We start from the raw sequence: 21041 nt of genomic DNA on the forward strand, positions 1-21041 counted from the left end.
AATCCTGACCTCAACCCGATTGAGATGCTGTGGCATGACCTCAAGAGAGCAGTTCACACCAGACATCCCAGGAATATTGCTTAACTGAAACAATTTTGTAAAGAGGAATTGTCCAAAATTCCTCCTGACCGTTGTGCAGGTCTGATCCGCAACTACAGAAAACGTTTGGTTGAGGTTATTGCTGCCAAAGGAGCAGTTATTAAATCCAAGGGTTCACATACTTTTTCCACCCTGCACTGAATGTTTACACAGTGTGTTCAATAAAGACTTATAATTGTTTGTGTGTTATTAGTTTAAGCAGACTGTTTGTCTATTGTTGTGACCTAGATGAAGATCAGATCAAATTTTATGACCAATTTATGCAGAAATCCAGGTATTTCCAAAGGGTTCACATACTTTATCTTGCTACTGTACGTGGTCATAGAGAAGTAAATGAGAAGAGTTATGAGGTTATGGGTTTCCATGCTGTGTGGAGAGCCATCTTTAGTCATTGTTATGACAGGAATGACATGAGGAAATGGTGTCTTTCCCCGCCGTTTCAATGGGACTTGGCATGTGTCCGTAGTGTGAACTGTCTGTTTTAACTGTTGACTGACAGTAAGAACAAGGATGTCAACCAAGCACTCACACCTCACACCTCTCACTACTACGGTTTCATGATTTTATAGAAAGATTTGATGCGTTTTACCAATACGTCAACACACCTAACAGCAGTGCTGCTAGATCTACAGTGCCTTCAGAATGTATTCACACCCCTTGACTTTTTCCACATTTTGTTGTGTTACAGCCTGAATTTGAATTAAATGTATATATTTTTTTTATAACTGGCATACACACAATACCCCGTGTCAAAGTATAATTATGTTGTAATGGTTTTTTACAAATTCATTGTAAATGAAAAGTGGAAATGTCTTGAGTCAATAGGTATTCAACCCCGTTGTTAGGGCAAGACTAAATAAGCTCAGGAATCAAAATGTGCTTAACAAGTCACGTAAGTTGCATGGATTCACTCTGTGTGAAATAACAGTGTGTAACATGATTTTTGAATGACTAGCTCATCTCTATACCCCACACATGCAATTATCTGCAAGGTCGAGCAGTGAATTTCAGACACAGATTCAACTGCAAAGACCAGCAAGGTTTTCCAATGCCTCACAAAGATGGGAACCTATTAGTAGATGGGTAAAAAATAAAAAAGGTAGACATTGAATATCCATTTGAGCATGGTGAAGTTATTAATTACACTTTGGATGGTGTATTAATACACCCAGTCACTACAAAGATAAAGGTTTCCTTCCTAATTCCGTTGCTGGAGAGGAAGGAAACCACTCAGGGATTTCACCATGAGGCCAATGGTGACTTTAACACAGTTAGAGTTTTTAATGGCTGTGATAGGAGAAAACTGAGGATGGATCAACAACATTGTAGTTACTCCACAATACTAACCTAACTGACAGTGAAAAGAAGGACGCTTGTACAGAATAAAAAATATTCTAAAACATGCATCCTGTTTGCAACAAGGCAATAAAGTAAAACTGCAAAAAATGTGGCTAAGCAATTAACTTTTGTCCAGAATACAAAGTGTTATTTTTGGGGAAAATCCAATCCAGCGCATTACTGATTACCACTCTCTATAATTTTAAGCATAGTGGTGGCTGCATCATGATCTGGGTATGCTTGTAATCGTAAGGACTGGGGAGTTTTTCAGGATAAAAAAGAAACAGAATGGAGCTAAGCACAGGCAAAATCTTAAAAGAACCTGGTTCAGTCTGCTTTCTACCAGACACTGGAAGATGAATTCACCTTTCAGCCGGACCATAACCTAAAATACAAGGGCAAATCTACACTGGAGTTGTTTACCAAGAAGACAGTGAATGTTCCTGAGTTGCCGAGTTACAGTTCTGACTTATATCTAGTTGAAAATCTATGGCAAGACTTGAAAATGCTTGTATAGCTCATGATTCAGGGGTGTGAATACTTATGTAAATTAAATATTTCTGTAATTCAGTTTCAATAGAATTGCAAAAATGTCTAAAAATATGTTTTCAATTTGTCATTATGGGATACTGTGTATATGAAAGAAAAAAAATGAATCCATTTTGAATTCAGGCTGTAACAACCAAATGCAGAATAAATAAAGGGGTATGAATACTTTCTGACGGCAATGTATATGCTCAGTCCTCCATTGACCAACAATTACTGTAAAACCTCATCCCTCTCTCTCTCTATTCCCCTCTCTCTCCAGGGAAGGAAGAGTCGGTGGCCACCTTCAAGGGGAACGAGTTCTTCTGCTACGACCTGTCGCTGACGCCAATCCAGAGCAGCACGGACGAGATCACGCTCTCCTTCCGCACGCTGCAGCGCAACGGCCTCATGCTGCACACTGGCAAGTCGGCCGACTACGTCAACCTGTCGCTGAAGAGCGGCGCCGTGTGGCTGGTCATCAACCTGGGCTCGGGTGCTTTCGAGGCACTGGTGGAGCCCGTCAATGGGAAGTTCAACGACAACACCTGGCACGATGTGCGCGTCACCCGCAACCTGCGTCAGGTAAAGAGACACGACGTGATTGGTCCATCTTCTATGCAGCATTTCTCTCGCTTTCGGTATCTTTTTGTCTTTCTTATCTCTCTCTCTTTTTTTCTTCCTTTTTCTCCTGTCGCTTGATCCCTACCTAACGTTGGTGGTTTTTTTCTTCCAGTTCCAGGGTTGAGATCTGCAGAGGAATGCTGCTGTTCACTCTCTCTTGTCATGGTTTTCTTTCCAAAAAACAACCAAAGATCCATATCATCTTCTCATTGGGGTAAACGTGGGGGAAGGGGGTCAAAGTTGAGATCACGAGGAAGTAGAACTGATCCAGTACTTGAGCATCACACACGTTCATTTATACTTTGGTGGATATCTAGTACACACACATCTAGAACATTAAGTACTTGTATGTCTACGTAAGCCTAATAGGGAACACTGCATTCAATAGTCACTACCAATGGGAGCTGTTCTTGTTTATATATGTATGCATGTAATGTACTTACCCGCATGTGATGCTTTCTAATTTATCAGAAGAGACGATGCATTTCAGCCCCATCTAAACACATTACTCCATAGATCTTTACAACCAACTAATCACAGCCAATAGGTGGCAAGGGAGCCCACTCAGCCGACGTGAACACCAGAGTACACACACACTAACAAACCCTCACACACGCACATACACGCATGTGCGTGCGCACATACACGCATGTGCGTGCGCACACGTATAACCCTCACAACCACACATTGAATTGAACAGCACAAGCAAAGGATCGATACCAGGTCATCAATTGGCAGATAGTGGCTGTGAGATGTAATCAATTTCACTTACATTTGCCTTGCTTGCTTCTCCCAGTGTTTTGGTAATTGTAATTGGAATGAATGGCTTGTCAGCCCTAATAATAGCCATTGTAAGGGCCCGTATTGCAACCAGCCCTGATTTGAATGCATTAACAAAAAACAAAAAAACAACATCAACTCCTTTGTCCAGCGCCGAGGCAAACATTTACACAAAGCCTTACTTCCTCTCCCCTGGAAACAAAACAGGTGCGTCAAACTTCCCTGGACTTTTTTATTGACTGCAGAATTCAGTCTCAGGCAGGAGAAAGAAAAGTTGTGTTGCCGGTAAAGGAACCTCGAATGGTGCAGTACGTTTGTGGCATCCTCTTTCATAGGAATCTCTCCAGACCAACTAGTTTAATATGTATCGGCTTTCATAGCAGTCATTCTTGCTGCTAACGCAGAGATTGAGCCACTACAGTCATGTAGTTTAAATAGCCATGTAGCTTATGTCCCTTCCTCGTCTTTCTCCTGTGAGCTTGACTCGGGGGGGGGGGGGGGGGCAAAGCCTTTGACACTGGAAAGGCATGCACGCACACTGACAGAGATTTGCTGGGGGGGGGGGGTCCACAATCATTAATTCATACTGGTGCATGTACACTAAGTATACCAAGCATTAGGAACAGCCCCCCCCCCCCCCCCTCAAATCAATAGTTATTGGTCACATGCGCCGAGTCGATGTGCAGGGGTATGAGGTAGTTGAGGCAATACAGTATGTACATGTAGGTATGGGTAAAAGTGACTAGGCAATCAGGATATATAATAAACAGAGTAGCAGCAGTGCATGTGAATAGTGTGAAAGTGTGTATGTGTGACTGTGTGTGTGTATGTTGCGTCTATGTGTGTGTGCGTGTGAGTGTTGGATTGTCAGTTTAGTACTGTATGTGTGAATGTCTGGGTAGAGTATAGTGAGTGTGCATAGAGCCAGTGCAAGAGAGTCATTGCCAATAATTAAGAGGGTCAATGTAAGTAGTCAGGGTGGCCATTTGATTAACTGTTCAGCAGTCTTATGAACACCAAAATGTTCAGGAGTCTTTTGGTCCCAGACTTGGCACTCTGCTACTGCTTGCTGTGCAGTAGCAGAGAGAACAGTCCATGACTTGAGTAGCTGGAGTCTTTGACAATTTTTAGGGCCTTTCTCTGACACCGCCTGCTATAGAGGTCCTGGATGGCAGGGAGTTCGACCCCAGTGACGTATTGGGTTGTAACCGCTACCCTCTGTAGCGCCTTGCGGTTGGATGTCAAGCAGTTGCTTTACCAAGCGGTGATGCAGCCAGTCAAGATGCTCTCAATGGTGCAGCTGGAGAACGTTTTGAGGATCTGAGAGCCTCGGGGGGGGGGGGGGGGGGGGGTGTTGTCATGTCCTCTTCACGACTGTGTTGGTGTGTTTGGACCATGATAGGTCCTTAGTGAAGTGGACACTGAAGAACATGAAGCTCTCAACTTGCTCCACTCTAGCCCTGTCGATGTGAATGGGGGCGTGTTAACTGTAGTCCACAAACAGCTCTACGTTGAGGGAGAGGTTGTTGTTCTGGCACCATACTGCCAGGTCTCTGACCTCCCTATAGGCTGTCTCATTATCCTTGGTGATCAGGCCTACCACCATCGTGTTGTTGGAAAACTTACTGATGGTGGAGTCGTGCGTGGCCACACAGTCGTGGGTGAACAGGGAGTACAGGAAGGGACTGAGCATGCACCCCTGAGGGGACCCCGTGTTGAGGGTCAGCGTGACAGATGTGTTATTTCCTACCCTCACCACCTGGGGGCAGTCAGTCAGGAAGTCCAGGATCTAGTTGCACAGGGAGGTGTTCAGTCAAAGGCTCCTTAGTATAGTGATGAGCTTGGAGGGCACTATGGTGTTGAACACTGAGCTGTAGTCAATGAACAGCATTCTCATACACAGTTGAAGCCGGAAGTTTACATACACTTAGGTTGGAGTTATTAAAACTCGTTTTTCAACCACTCCACAAATTTCTTGTTAACAAACTATAAATTTGTTAAATCGGTTAGGACATCTACAAGTCATTTTTCCAACAATTGTTTACAGACAGACAATTTCACTTATAATTCACTGTATCACATTTCCAGTGGGTCAGACGTTTACATACACTAAGTTGACTGTGCCTTTAAACAGCTTGGAAAATTCCAGAAAATGATGTCATGGCTTTAGAAGCTTCTGATAGGCTAATTGACATCATTTGAGTCAATTGGAGGTGTATCTGTGGATGTATTTCAAGGCCTACCTTCAAACTCAGTGCCTCTTTGCTTGACATCATGGGAAAATCAAAACAAATCATACAAGACCTCAGAAAAAGTCTGGTTCATCCTTGGGAAAAAATTCCAAATGCTTGAAGGTACCACGTTCATCTGTACAAACAATAGTATGCAAGTATAAACACCATGGGACCACGCAGCCATCATACCGCTCAGGAAGGAGACACGTTCATCTCTAGGAGACAGAACGCACTTTGGTGCCAAAAGTGCAAATCAATCCCAGAACAACAGCAAAGGATCATGTGAAGATGCTGGAGGAAACAGGTACAAAAGTATCTATATCCACAATAAAACAAATCCTATGTCGACATAACCTGAAAGGCTGCTCAGCAAGGAAGAAGCCACTGCTCCAAAACCTCCATAAAAAAGCCAGACTACGGTTTGCAACTGCATGGAGACAAAGATTGTACTTTTTGGATAAATGTCCTCTGGTCTGATGAAACAAAAATAAAACTGTTTGGCCATAATGACCATCGTTACATTTGGAGGAAAAAGGGGGAGGCTTGCAAGCTGAAGAACACCATCCCAACCTTGAAGCACGGGGGTGGCAGCATCATGTTGTGGGGGTGCTTTGCTCTAGGAGGGACTAGTGCACTTCACAAAATAGATGGCATCAAGAGGTAGGAAAGTTATGTGGATATATTGAAGCAACATCTCAAGACATCAGTCAGGAAGTCAATATTAGAGATTGCACTCCAGCTGGTGTAGACAAAGAGAGACACACCACCCTCCTTGATCTTACTGGACTCTGCTGTTCTGCCGATGCATAGAAAACCAGCTAGATGTATATTATCCATGTCCTTGTTCAGCTATGACTCTGAGAAGCGTAGTATATTACAGTTCTTACTGTCCTGTTGATAAGATAGTCTCGAACGGAGCTCGTCCAGTTTATTCTCCAGCGATTTATTCACTCGCCGCCATAGTCTCTTCAGGGTGCCCGTGCACCTGCCTCTATATAGTGCCGTCTTCTCCTCCTTCGATTGTCGGGGATTTGGGCCTGGTCCAGAAATCTATATGTCTTTCGCCTCAAAGTAGAAGTCCTTGTCCAAATGAAGGTTAGTGATAGCTGTTCTAATATCTAGAAGCTCTATTCGGTCATCGGAAACAATGGCGTAAACACCATGTCCAAAAAAAGTTAATATCAGCGCAAAAATAGACACAAAAAAAGACACAAAATAGCACAATTGCTCAGGAGCCTGTAAAACATCCGCTTTCTAATGCAGCTCCATTCTTCCCACATGGCAGGGGTCAGATATTTTTGCTGCGATGGCGTTTGCTCACCAGGTTGAAACAGATTTAATGAGTTTGGAAAGCTGACATGATTCTAGAGATTTTGTCCCTGATCCCAGCCACCCACCATCAGTCCCACCATAGTGATCCACACTGAGCTATGCTATACCACAGCGACTCAGCTATACTACAAACACATCTATACTACATACATACACACCTGGACAGCTGAAAAAAACACACGCACACACACAGCAATAGAAAGTTAACAGAGGTAAAAAGATCATACCCCCAAAACATGGTAGCTGTTACCAATAACATGGGAGGTTAGAATTTTTTGGGGGGAGGGGTAAGATATCTATGCCTCTGTAACTTTCTCACTCATCATTATTCACGATTCATTCAGGATTATCTGTAATCATGGTACAGTAGCAGCCACATTAATGTAGACATGTTCAGAAACCGATTCTATTCTCATTTACAATAAAAGTGACTCAAATGACAATACATTATTAACCACTTGTTCCTATTGAACTAAACATAATCTGAAACACAACCACAACTAAAACTGTAAATGCATCCAACAAGTTTGTAGTATCAAACTTGATGTTGTCATTGCATCAAGGAATACAAACTAAACTTTTGACTATTTTAATACACAATAAGTGAATCTGTCTAAATACTAATGACACTTACAGTTGGGCCCACTAGATACATAGAGTCCTTTCATTTATAAACTGTAAAACTTATATTGTATGTATGAAAATATCCTCAAGTAAAAGGTTGACATTCTGTGCACAGTCAACTCATATAAAACATTTGATCTCAAATTCAAAATACTGGAGTATAGAGCCAAACAGTCCAATTACATGCAGAGAGAGTGTACACTGCCAGTATTTCATTGTTTGAGAGGCATTATATTATGCTACTGTAATGACACTTCTTAAAAACCTATAGGACAACACAAAGACCTTTAGTCATTGTGGACATGCCCTCAACCTCTGCTCTAGTAATCCCCAGAGAAAAGGAGACCTCTATGTGTCCTTGTCGTTGACGTGAGGAGAACCCTATGCATTATGGACCCCTTACGTTTACACTACCTTCACCCCACTGACTGCCTGATTGGCTGGGGGAGGATATTGATGGCATTGACCTGACCTGTCACCTCTGACCCCATGTTTACACTCACTCTGCTCCTTGCTAATCAATAAATAATCTGGGAGCAGATCATGCTACTCATACACATGCAGGAGAACACACACACATACACTGCATTCGGAAAGTATTCAGACCCCTTGACTTTTTCCACATTTTGTTACGTTACAGCTGTATTCTAAAATCTACACACAATACCTTTTTGCAAATGTATTACAAATAAATAACTGAAATACCTTATTTACATAAGTATTCAGGCCCTTTACTCAGTACTTTGGGGACGCACCTTTGGAAGCGATTACAGTCTCGATTACATACCGATTACAAACTTGGCACACCTGTATTTGAGGATTTTCTCCCATTCTTCTCTGCAGATCCTTTCAAGCTCTGTCAGATTGGATGGGGAGCGTTGCTGCACATCTATTTTCAGGTCTCTCCAGAGATGTTCGATCAGGTTCAAGTCCGGGCTCTGACTGGAACACTCAAGGACATTCAGAGACTTGTCCCAAAGCCACTCCTGCGTTGTCTTGGTTGTGTGCTTAGGGTCGTTGGCCTGTTGGAAGGTGAACCTTCGCCCCAGTCTGAGGTCCTGAGCGCTCTGGAACAGGTTTTCATCAAGGATCTCTCTGTACTCTGCTCTGTTCATCTTTCCCTCAATCCTGAGTAGTCTCCCAGTCCCTGCTGCTGAAAAACATCCCGACAGCATGATGCTGCCACCACCATGCTTCACCGTAGGAATGGTGCCAGGTTTCCTCCATGCATGACGCTTGGCATTCAGGCCAAAATTAGTTTCATCTTGGTTTCTCTGATCCGAGAGTCTTTAAGTGCCTTTTGGCAAACTCCAAGTGGGCTGTCATGTGCCTTTTACTGAGGAGTGGCTTCAGTCTGGCAATTCTATCATAAAGGCCTGATTGGTGGAGTGCTGCAGAGATGGTTGTTCTTCTGGAAGGTTCTCTCATCTCCACAGAGGAACTCTAGAGCTCTGTCAGAGTGGCCATCAGGTTCTTGGTCACCTCCTTGAGCAAGGCCTTTCTCCCCCGATTGCTCAGTTTGGCCGGGCGTCCAGCTCTAGGTTCCAATCTTCTTCCATTTAAGAATGATGGAGGCCACTGTGTTCTTGGGGACCTTCAATGCTGGTACCCTTCCCCAGATCTGTGCCTCAACACAATCCTGTCTCAGAGCTCTACAGACAATTCCTTTGACCTCATGGCTTGGTTTTTGCTCTGACATGTACTGTCAACTGTGGGACCTTTTATAGACAGGTGTGTGCCTTTCCAAATCATGTCCAATCAATTGAATTTACCACAGGTGGACTCCAATCAAGTTGTAGAAACATCTCAAGGATGATCAATGGAAACAGGATGCACCTGAGCTCAATTTTGAGTCTCATAGCAAAGGGTCTGAATAGTTCTGTAAATAAGGTATTTCTGTTTGTTAATTTTAATACATTTGCAGACATTTCTAAAAACCTGTTTTCGCTTTGTCATTATGGGGTATTGTGTGTTAATTATTTAATCCATTTTAGAATAAGGCTCCAACGTAACAAAATGTGGGAAAAGTCAATGGGTCTGAATACTTTCCAAATGCACTGTGTATGTACACACACACACACACACACACACACACACACACACACACACACACACACACACACACATATGCAGGAGCACAAGCATGAATGCGTATACACACACACACACACACACACACACACACACACACACATATACAGGAGCACAAGCATGAATGCGTATGCACACACACACACACACACAGCTCATATTATACACCCTTCATTCGTCATGATGCCATACTGCCAGGATAGCCCTCTCCCCAGTCTTCACCAGCCTATACCTGTTCTAATAGCTCTAAAGCCACAATTTCCATTCCTTTTTAATGCCTAGCTTGATTTCATTCCATTGATTTTAAATTATTTTACTGTGTTGTTCGGCAACAGCAGTTGTTACAATGAGCTTCCCAAACTGTTCAAGCTGGTGACTAATCAGTTATTTTTTCTCTCTCATTGTGTGTTTTCTCATCCACCACCGCTCACCTGAAACCTGTGGATTTGTCAGCTTCTTAATGGTGAAAATGTGGCAGAGAATTAGGTGAGAGGATATGGAATCCTAAAGAGTAGAAACTCAACTCAGAATCACAGCTCCACCCAGTGGTAAATAGTGGTAACACTGTAGTGTAGGCCTATGTAGGGAGAGGTAATGCTGTACTGCAGGCCTGTGTAGGGAGGGGTAATGCTGTACTGCAGGCCTATGTAGGGAGAGGTAATGCTGTACTGCAGGCCTATGTAGGGAGAGGTAATGCTGTACTGCAGGCCTGTGTAGGGAGGGGTAATGCTGTACTGCAGGCCTGTGTAGGGAGTGGTAATGCTGTACTGCAGGCCTGTGTAGGGAGTGGTAACGCTGTACTGCAGGCCTGTGTAGGGAGAGATAACGCTGTACTGCAGGCCTGTGTAGGGAGAGGTAATGCTGTACTGCAGGGCTGGGGAGAGGTAACAGACTGTGTCTGAGAGCAGTGTCGATGGTCCCTGTGGTATATGGATGATGGACAGGCAAGGACGTTCACAGTGACCTCTCATCATGGAGGAGGCTCCTTCAAACACAGAGAGTCAGGCAGGCAGGCAGGCGTCCCTTCCCGTTTCCTCTCCTCCTACCCACCGTTCTCCTCCTCTTCTCTCCGGCTGTGACATAATGAGATACTATCATGTACGGTTTGTAGACTTTAAGCACTGGTGACCATGCTGCAATACTCCGTGGCTAAGTGGCTGGACAGACAGACAGATACTGCAGCAAAAGCACCCATGCATACAATGCAAACCCATGCAGCAAGACCAACGGACCAATATGAATGGACACACAGGAGGGTGGCTACACAACAAAAGGTGCTATCTAGAACCTAAAAACATTCTTCGGCTGTCCCCATAAGAGAACCCTTTGAAGAACCCTTTTTTTCCAGGTAGAGCCCCTTTGGTTCCATGTAGAACCCTTTCCACAGAGGGTTCTACATGGAACTCTTCAACCTGGGACACAAAATGGTTCTCCAATGGAGACATTTCGAAGAACCCTTTTGCAATCATTTTTTCTAAGAGTGTAAGCATATAGGTCTATACATTCACATGCACACATCCACAAGTACACTTAGCTGACTGTCTCCACTGCAAGACAAAGTTGTTGTTTAACACCAAATAAATGGCATGGACAACTGTCATCTACTACATGACACATAACATACCAACTCTGTATTCACAATTGTCTATTTATAAACATGCCCTTCATTCATTCTGTTCAAAATAGCAGACATACAGTGGCAAGAAAAAGTATGTGAACCCTTTGGAATTACCTGGATTTCTGCATAAATTGGTCATAGACTTTGATCTGATCTTCATCAAAGTCACAACAATAGACAAACACAGCCTGCTTAAACTAATAACACACAAATAATTCAACTTTTTTTACGTCTTTATTGAACACACCCTGTAAACATTCACAGTGTAGGGTGGAACAATATGTGAACCCTTGGATTTAATAACTTGTTGACCCTCCTTTGGCAGCAATAACCTCTACCAAATGTTTTCTGTAGTTGCGGATCAGACCTACACAATGGTCAGGAGCAATTTTGGACCATTCATCTTTACAAAACTGTTTCAGTTCAGCAATACTCTTAGGATGACTGGTGTGAACCGCTCTCGAGGTCATGCCACAGCATCTCAATCGGGTTGAGGTCAGGACTCTGACTGGGCCACTCCAGAAGGCATATTTTCTTCTGTTGAAGCCATTCTGTTGTTGATTTACTTTGTGTTTTGGGTCATTGTCCTGTTGCATCACCCAACTTCTGTTGAGCTTCAATTGACGGAAAGATAGGCTAACATTCTCCTTCAAAATGTCTTGATAAACTTGGGAATTGATTTTTCTGTTGATGATAGCACGCAGTCCAGGCCCTGAGGCAGCAAAGCAACCCCAAACCATGATGCTCCCTCCACCATACTTTACAGTTGGGATGAGGTTTTGATGTGGGTGTGCTGTGCCTTTTTTCTCCACACATGATGTTGTGTGTTCCTTCCAAACAACTCAACTTTAGTTTAATCTATCCACAGAATATTTTGCTAGAAGCGCTGTGGAACATCCAGGTGTTCTTTCGCTAACTTCAGACGTGCAGCAATGTTTTTTTTGGACAGCAGTGGCTTCTTCCGTGGTGTCCTCCCATGAACACCATTCCTGTTTAGTGTTTTACGTATTGTAGACTCATCAACAGAGATGTTTGCATGTTCCAGAGATTTCTGTAAGTCTTTAGCTGACACTCTAGGATTCTTCTTAATTCTTAAGGATAGGCATCCCTCTAGTGGGGCACCAGCTGACAACATCCAGTGAAATTGGAGGGTGCGCAATTCATATAAATAATCGTAATATTAAACATTCATGAACATACAAGTATCTTATATCATTAAAAAGCCTACATTCTTGTTAATCTAACTGCGTTGTCCAATTTACAATAGGCTTTACGGCGAAAGCATACCATGCGATTGTCTGTGGACGGCGCCCCAAATCAACATATTTTACAACCAGCACAGGCTTCATAAAATCACAAATAGCGATTAAGTAAATCACTTACTTTTGAAGATCTTCCTTTATTTGCAATCCCAAGGGTCCCAGCTACAACGTTTTGTTAGATAAAATCCTTCTTTATATCCCAAAAAGTCAGTTTAGTTGGCGCCATCGATTTCAGTAATCCACTCGTTCAACATGCAGACAAAGGAGTCCAAAAAGCTACCGCTAAACTTCATCCAAACAAGTCAAACGACATTTCTATTTAGTCCTCAGGTACTATAAAATGTAAATAAACTATAATATTTCATACGGAAAGTAGTATGTTCAATAGGAAAGCAAAATTAATAAGCACACGCCCTCTCCCTCGCGCGCCGAAAGACTGATATTGTTCCGGTGCTCTCCTAACCAAAACTCCAAATTCTTGCTTGTTTTTCAAAAACAAGCCTGAAACCTTGAATAAAGACTGTTGACATCTAGTGGAAGCCATAGGAATTGCAATCTGGGAGACAGAATTACATAGTAACAATAGGGTTCCATTATAAGAGCCTGGGACCTAAAAAAAAAACCAAAAAACATTCCGGTTGATCTTTCTTTGGATTTTGCCTGCCATATCAATTCTGTTATAGTCTCAGACATTATTTTAACAGTTTTAGAAACTTCAATGTGTTTTCTATCCAATGCTACCATACATAAATACATATCCTGGCTTCTGGGCCTGAGTAACAGGCAGTTTAGTTTGGGCAAGTCAGTCAGGCGGAAATTCAGGAAACTAGACCCTATCGTCTCATGGATTGGACTCCAGGTTAGCTGACTCCTGACTCCAATTAGTTTTTGGAAAAGTCATTAGCCTAGGGGTTCACATACTTTTTCCAACCTACACTGAATGTTTAAATTATGAATTCAATATAGACAAGACAAATACAATAATTTGTGTGTATTAGTTTGTCTATTGTTGGGACTTAGATGAAGATCAGATCAAATTTGATGACTAATTTATGCAGAAATCCAGGTAATTCCCAAGGGTTCACATACTTTTTCTTGCCACTGTATATTACCCTCAATAATCAATATCCTCTCCATGTTCCATACAACTAGGCTTTGTCCCAAATCGGACCCTTTTCCCTATATATATAGTGCACTACTTTTTACCAGGACCCATAGTGCTCTGGTCAGAAGTAGTACCCTAATCAGAGCATATGGTGCCATATGATACGTAGCCCTGGTTTTAATTTACTCAGCCAGTGAGAAAACTGCGAATGGCCTTGATATTACTCTCACACACACCGACTTGAGAGAGTAAAGACATCTTCTGTCATTATGAATGAAGCCTCCTCAGTGAGTTTGCTCTCTGTCTGAAATTGTTTTTTGATTATAGAGTGCTCCCCATCAGAGATGTTAGGATTCGGCAGGAGAGGATGAACATTAAGGAGATTCTGCCAATATCCCCATCTCTCCCACTTCAGTCGATTCCCACTGGGCACAGACATCAATTCAACACGTTTTCCACGTTGGTTCAATGTCATTTCATTGAAATGACGTGGAAACAACGTGTGCCCAGTGGGTTCATTTCCGCTCTAAGTGGTTAAATGTATCATGTTATCTGTGCTGGATTTGTCCGCTTTCTTAGGGGAATCTAGTACTTCAAGTTTGCTGAAAGGCTGGTTTTTGCAACATGTAAACCATGGAAATGCAGATATCAATACACTGAAATGTAGCAACTGTACAGCTAAACCTGATATGACGCACAGGCTACAGGGAAGAGACACAGACATGCTATTCATATACTGCTGCTGCCTGAAAAGGGGAGCAGGGATCTCTCTGGCAGTATCCCATTGTTTGGATCTTTAGGTCTCATTCCAAACCACTTACTGAAAGAGGGTAATACAGTAAGCACAGTCAGGGGCTGTCTATCTATCTGTCTGTGTGCAGAACATGCACCTTAGGCCCTCGGGGGACCTACAACCAATAGGAAACATGATCCAGACAGGGAGAGCTGCAGGACATCAGGGAGTGTATGAGGATGGGAGGGTTGGTTGGTTGGTTGGGTGTGTGTGTGTGTGTGTGTGTGTGTGTGTGTGTGTGTGTGTGTGTGTGTGTGTGTGTGTGTGTGTGTGTGTGTGTGTGTGTGTGTGTGTGTGTGTGTGTGTGTGTGTGTGTGTGTGTGTGTGTGTGTGCGTGCGTGTCCACGTGTATGATACTCTACCTGCAGTGAAAGAGAGAGCTTCTCTGGGATGTAGAGCACAGTTTAGGGAGTGATGGAATATGAAAGGCTTTCTTTTATTCCCTCTGTGGCTTAACAACAAAGTATTTGCTGCTCGTGTGTCTGTGAACTGGGGAGAAGGCTTAGCTTACGTCTGGTGACTGAGACATTTGAAGTCTTGAACATCTTTCCGATTCGCTCTTTCTTTTTCTCCCTCTTGCTCTCTGCTCATTCACTCTCTCTTTCCCTCGCTCTCTCTGTCTAGTGCTCTATCCCATGTCTTTTTTTTCTCTATATAATTAGACCTTGGTTTCAGCCATTGGATTAATTGTGGGATCAAACAGATTTGTCTTGTTCTTAGGTGCTGAGCGTACCCCTCTGAGCGTACTGCTCTAAGGTTCCCAGTGCCCTGAGTTCAGCTCCTCCAACACATTGCCTTTGATGTGCTGCAGGCAGGACACACTGTGCGTGTACAGTGCATGAGCAGACACGAATAGGCACCCACTCTTGTTTTTAGTTTTTCGATTATTTTTGCACTTGTTTGACATTCTACTGCGCTGTTAGGAGCTAGTAACACAAGCATTTCTCTGCACCCGCTAGACCAATAAACTTTGATTTGATTTGACATAATCATGTGCAGACACACACACACACACACACACACACACACACACACACACACACACACTGGAGCTTCAGAATCAGGGGCTTAAAAAGGCTAGCTCTACCTTTATATGGGATGAGGAATGATTGAATCATTCCATAGGCAGCAGAAAGAACAACCTGCACCACAATCAAGTGGGGCTTCTTGGACATTCTTCTGCATCTCTTCTCCTGCTGTTTTTCTATCCCTCTCTGTTTGGCATCATCAAACTAACAACTGCGATTATGCCCCCCTCTCCCTTCCCTTCCATCCCTTGTTCCCTTCCTCTCTCCATCACACAGCGTCAACCTTCATCGACACAGAGAGGAAGCCACTAGAATGCAGAATAGTCGTCAAATCAATTCCTCCTCTCCCTTCCACTTGCATCTCCTCTCCCCGCTCGTAATTTGTCACCTAGCAACCAGCCAGTCCGCTGGCTGTTGTTTCATCTCGAGCCTGTTTATGTTTCTGCCTCCGGTACAGAAGAGGCATGAACCACTTCAGTGCCAGTACTGTCCTCATCGCATACTATAGTCTGCCTCTGTATCTCTGTAGAGTATCAGAGCTCTCGTAGGGTTAACACTGTATTTCCATACAGGAGAGGTATGAACCACTTCAGCGCCACCACCTCCTAACCTCAACATATTTAATCCCCTCTCTCTAGTCTAAAGAGTATCACAGCTCTCGTAGGGTTATAACCATGCCTTTCCCATAACATTCCCACCAGCAAGGACTAGTCACGCGATAGCAGAGCCACTAATCACCTCCCTCTATCGATGATTATGGCCGCTGGGGCTCATCTGTGGGTGAAATGGCATGCGGTGTAACAATTGGTTGAAATGGCATGTGGTGTAACAATTGGTTGAAATGGCATGCGGTGTAACAATTGGTTGAAATGGCATGCGGTGTAACAATTGGGTGAAATGGCATGCGGTGTAACCGTTGGGTGAAATGGCATGCAGTGTAACAGTTGGGTGAAATGGCATGCGGTGTAACAATTGGGTGAAATGGTATGCAGTGTAACAGTTGGGTGAAATGGTATGCAGTGTAACAGTTGGGTGAAAAGGCATGCGGTGTAACAATTGGGTGAAATGGTATGCGGTATAACAGTTGGGTGAAATGGCATGCGGTGTAACAGTTGGGTGAAATGGCATGCGGTGTAACAGTTGGGTGAAATGGCATGCGGTGTAACAGTTGGGTGAAATGGCATGCGGTGTAACAGTTGGGTGTAATGGCATGCGGTGTAACAGTTGGGTGAAATGGCATGCGGTGTAACAGTTGGGTGAAATGGCATGCGGTGTAACAGTTGGGTGAAAGGGCATGCGGTGTAACAGTTGGGTGAAAGGGCATGCGGTGTAACAGTTGGGTGAAAGGGCATGCGGTGTAACAGTTGGGTGAAAGGGCATGCGGTATAACAGTTGGGTAAAATGGCATGCGGTATAACAGTTGGGTGAAATGGCATGCGGTATAACAGTTGGGTGAAATGGCATGCGGTATAACAGTTGGGTGAAATGGCATGTGGTATAACAGTTGGGTGAAATGGCATGCGGTGTAACAGCTCTCATGAGTCTACTGGATGTTCTGCACATAGGTAGAAGAGAGCTTCTGGCCAAAGACATTTAGCTCATGCCCATGTATGAAAATTTGTTTGAATCGCTACTCAACATTCAACTCAATAGCAATCATCTGCATGTCCTTTGCATAGCATCCCATTTCCATTTGTTTGCTAATATGTAGTTTGTATGATTTTGCGTGTTGCAAATTAATATGGCACTTGAACTTACATGTGTGTATGTACGTACGTGCGTGCAAACAAGTGCTTGTGTGTGTGTGTGTGTGTGTGTGTTCGCCTACATTAACATCTTCAACCCTTCTCACTTAGAAAGAGCCCCTTGTTTACCACTAACAGCTCTGTCACCAACTGTCATGTTTATTCATGTCCTAGTTTGCATCTTACAGCCATTTTAACCAGACCTATAATTATGTAAAAAATCTCTGAACCATTAGAGCATACTCACAAATGTTGCAGGTAGCATTTTGGAAATACACAAACCGAGGGAAAAAGAGAGGGAGAGAGAGAGATACTTTCAGAAAGAGGAATAACATAGAAGAAATATCTACCTAGGTGCTATTAGCCATCATTTTCTTTTGTGGCTGCACACACACAGCCCCACCTGTTTGCCTAGCTCTCTCTCCCCGGCGTAATTGCACTGACATTTATATTGTCACCTGGAGCTGTTCTGTCAATTTCCATTACTGGGAGCCCAGGCTGTGGTGTTATGGTTGAGAGAGGAGGGAGGGAGGGAAGGAAGGAAGGAAAGAAGGAAGGGGAGTATCAAGGAGAGGATTGGAATGAAAGCGAAACTAACTACCTGCTAGAAAGACGCCTCTCGGCTTCCCCTGACCACACTGCTGTAGATCTCACTAAAGCAGTACTCCACTGACACCTCTGCTGCAACATGTGGTGCATACAAAAAACATATACATATGCCAGATCAAATACAAACATGAGCGTGTACATGCATGCACACTACACACCAAACGCACCCACACACACACTCACGCATCCCTCAGTAACCTTATGTTTAGTGTCCTCCGAGTCATTTGATAGCTTACAGTGCCTCCAGAATGTATTCACACCACTTGACTTTTTCCACATTTTGTTGTGTTACAGTCTGAATTTAAAATGGATTAAATTGATATTTTTGTCACTGGCCTACACACAGCACCCCACTATGTTAAAGTGGAATTATATTTATTGAAATTTGTACAAATTAATAATAAAAAAAAGCTGAACGTTTTCAACCCCTTTGTTATGGCATGCCTAAATAGGTTCCGGAGTAAAAAATGTGCCTAACAACTCATATAATAAATTGCATGAATTTACTCTGTACCCCACACATACAATTATCTGTAAGGTCCCTCAGTCGAGCAGTAAATTTCAACACAGATTCAACCACAAAGACCAGGGATCTTTTTCCAATGCCTCGCAAAGAAGGGCACCTTTTGGTAGATGTGTAAAACAAATTAGAAAGCAGACATTGAATATCCATATGAACATAGTGAAGTTATTAATTACACTTTGGAAGGTGTATCATACACCCAGTCACTACAAAGATACAGGTGTCCTTCCTAACTCAGTTGCCGGAGAGGAAGGAAACCACTCAGGGATTTCAACATGAGGCCAATGGAGACTTTAAAACATTTACTGAGTTTAATGGCTAGGATAGGAGAAAACTGAGGATCGATCAACAACATTGTAGTTACTCCACAATATTAACCTAATAGACAGGGTGAAAAGAAGGAAGCCTATACAGAATAAAAATATTCCAAACATGATCCTGTTTGCAACAAGGCACTAAAGTAAAACTCCAAAAAATGTGGCAAAGCAATTCAGTTTGGGGCAAATCCAATACAACACATTACCGAGTACCACCCTTCATATTTTCAAGCATAGTGGTGGATGCATCATGTTATGGGTATGCTTGTAATCGTTAAGGACTGGAGAGTTTTTCAGGATACTTTTTTTTAAATTGCGCTAAGCACAGGCAAAATCAGGAGGATAAATTGGCGCCGGAACAGAAGGCAGACGTTTTGCCCCCAACCGATTGTGTTTTTTTGTTCATTTATCTGCGTTGTTTGTAACTTATTTATTTTTCTATTTTTGTACATAATGTTGCCACTACCGTCTCTTATGACCGAAAATAACTTCTAGACATCAGGACTGTGATTACTCACCACGGACTAGCAGAATCCTTTTTCTTCTTCACGACTCTGACGAGCCCGAGGCGAAGGAAAATATCGGAGGATAATATAATAACGACGACAATATCAACATACAGCTGGCTGGTTACACGATGTACCGGCATCGGTACATAGAACAGCGGCATCTGGTAAGACAAGAGGCGGCGGTCTATGTATTTTTGTAAATTACAGCTGGTGCACGATATCTAAAGAAGTCTCGAGCCATTGGTCACCTGAGGTAGAGTTTCTCATGATAAGCTGCAGACCACATTACCTACTGAGAAAGTTTTCATCTATATTCTTTGTAGCTGTTTACATACCACCACAGTCAGAGGCTGGCACCAAGATAGCATTGAATGAGCTGTATTCCGCCATAAGCAAACAAGAACACGCTCACCCAGAAGTGGCGCTCCTAGTAGCCAGGGACTTTAATGCAGGGAAACTTAAATCAGTTTTACCTAATTTATATCAACATGTTAAATGTGCAACCAGAGGGAATATAACTCTGTACCACCTATACTCCACACACAGAGATGCATACAAAGCTCTCCCTCAAATCTTGGCAAATCTGACCATGATTCTATCGTCCTGATTCCTGCTTACAAGCAAAAATTAAAGCAGGAAGCACCAGTGACTAGATCAATAAAAAAGTGGTTAGATGAAGCAGATGCTAAGCTACAGGACTGTTTTACTAGCACAGACTAGAACATGTTCCGGGATTCCGCCAGTGGCATTGAGGAGTACACAACATCTGTCATTGGCTTCATCAAAAAGTGCATCGATAACGTCGTCCCCACAGTGACCGTACGTAACATACACCAACCAGAAACTATGGATTACATGCAGCATCAGCACTGAGCTAAAGGCTAGAGCTGCCGCTTTCAAGGAGCGAGACTCTAACCCAGAAGCTTATAAGAAATGCCCTCTGACGAACCATCAAACAGGCAAAGCGTCAATACAGGACTAAGGTCGAGTCGTACTACACCGGCTCTGATGCTCGTCGTATGTGGCAGGGCCTGCAAACCATTACAGACTACAAAGGGAAGCACAGCCGAGAGCTGCCCAGTAACACGAGCCTACCGGATGAGCTAAACTACTTCTATGCTCACTTCGAGGAAAATAACACTGAAACACACATGAGAGCACCAGCTGTACCGGAAGACTGTGTGATCACGCTCTCCGCAGCCGATGTGAGTAAGACCTTTAGACAGGTCACCATTCACAAGGCCGCAGGGCCAGATGGATTACCATGACGTGTACTGCGAGCATGCGCTGACCAACTAGCAAGTGTCTTCCCTGAAATGTTCAACCTCTCCCAGTCCGAGTCTGTAATACCAACATGTTTTAAGCAGACCACCATAGTGCCTGTGCCCAAGAACACTAAGGTAACCTGCCTAAATGACTACCAACCCGTAGCACTCACGTCTGTAGCCATGAAGTTCTTTGAAAGGCTGGTCATGGCTCACATAAACACCATCATCCCAGAAACCCTAGACCCACTGCAATTTGCATACCGCCCAACAGATCCACAGATGATGCGGTCTCTATTGCACTCCACTCTGCCCTTTCCTAGGAACAGCTATGTAAGAATGCTATTCATTGACTAGAGCTCAGCATTCAACACCATAGCGCCATCAAAGCTCATCAATAAGCTGCAACTGAATCCCGGATCCTGGACTTCCTGATGGGCCGCCCCCAGGTGGTAAAGGTAGGTAACAACACCACACTGATCCTCAACACAGGGGCTCCTCAGGGGTGTGTGCTCAGCCCCCTCCTGTACTCCCTGTTCACTCATGACTGCACGGCCAGGCACGACTCCAAAACCATCATTACATTTTCCGATGACACAACAGTGGTAGGCCTGATCACC

At 43.5% G+C, this 21041-nt stretch overlaps 1 protein-coding gene across 7 annotated transcripts in view; it reads left to right on the forward strand.

Annotated features, from left to right (window-relative positions):
* Positions 1-21041, forward strand: part of nrxn2b (neurexin 2b) — a 937590-nt gene that overhangs the window by 433947 nt on the left and 482602 nt on the right. For all 7 annotated transcript variants that reach the window (XM_045701329.2, XM_082965087.1, XM_082965083.1 and 4 more), the window contains one exon: positions 2246-2547. In XM_045701329.2, coding sequence (XP_045557285.1) covers positions 2246-2547 — 302 coding nt within the window. The remainder of the gene's footprint in view (positions 1-2245; positions 2548-21041) is intronic.

The sequence above is a fragment of the Salmo salar genome, chromosome 18 (assembly GCF_965601325.2).
Source record: "Salmo salar chromosome 18, fSalSal1, whole genome shotgun sequence".
Taxonomy (NCBI): Eukaryota; Metazoa; Chordata; class Actinopteri; order Salmoniformes; family Salmonidae; genus Salmo; species Salmo salar.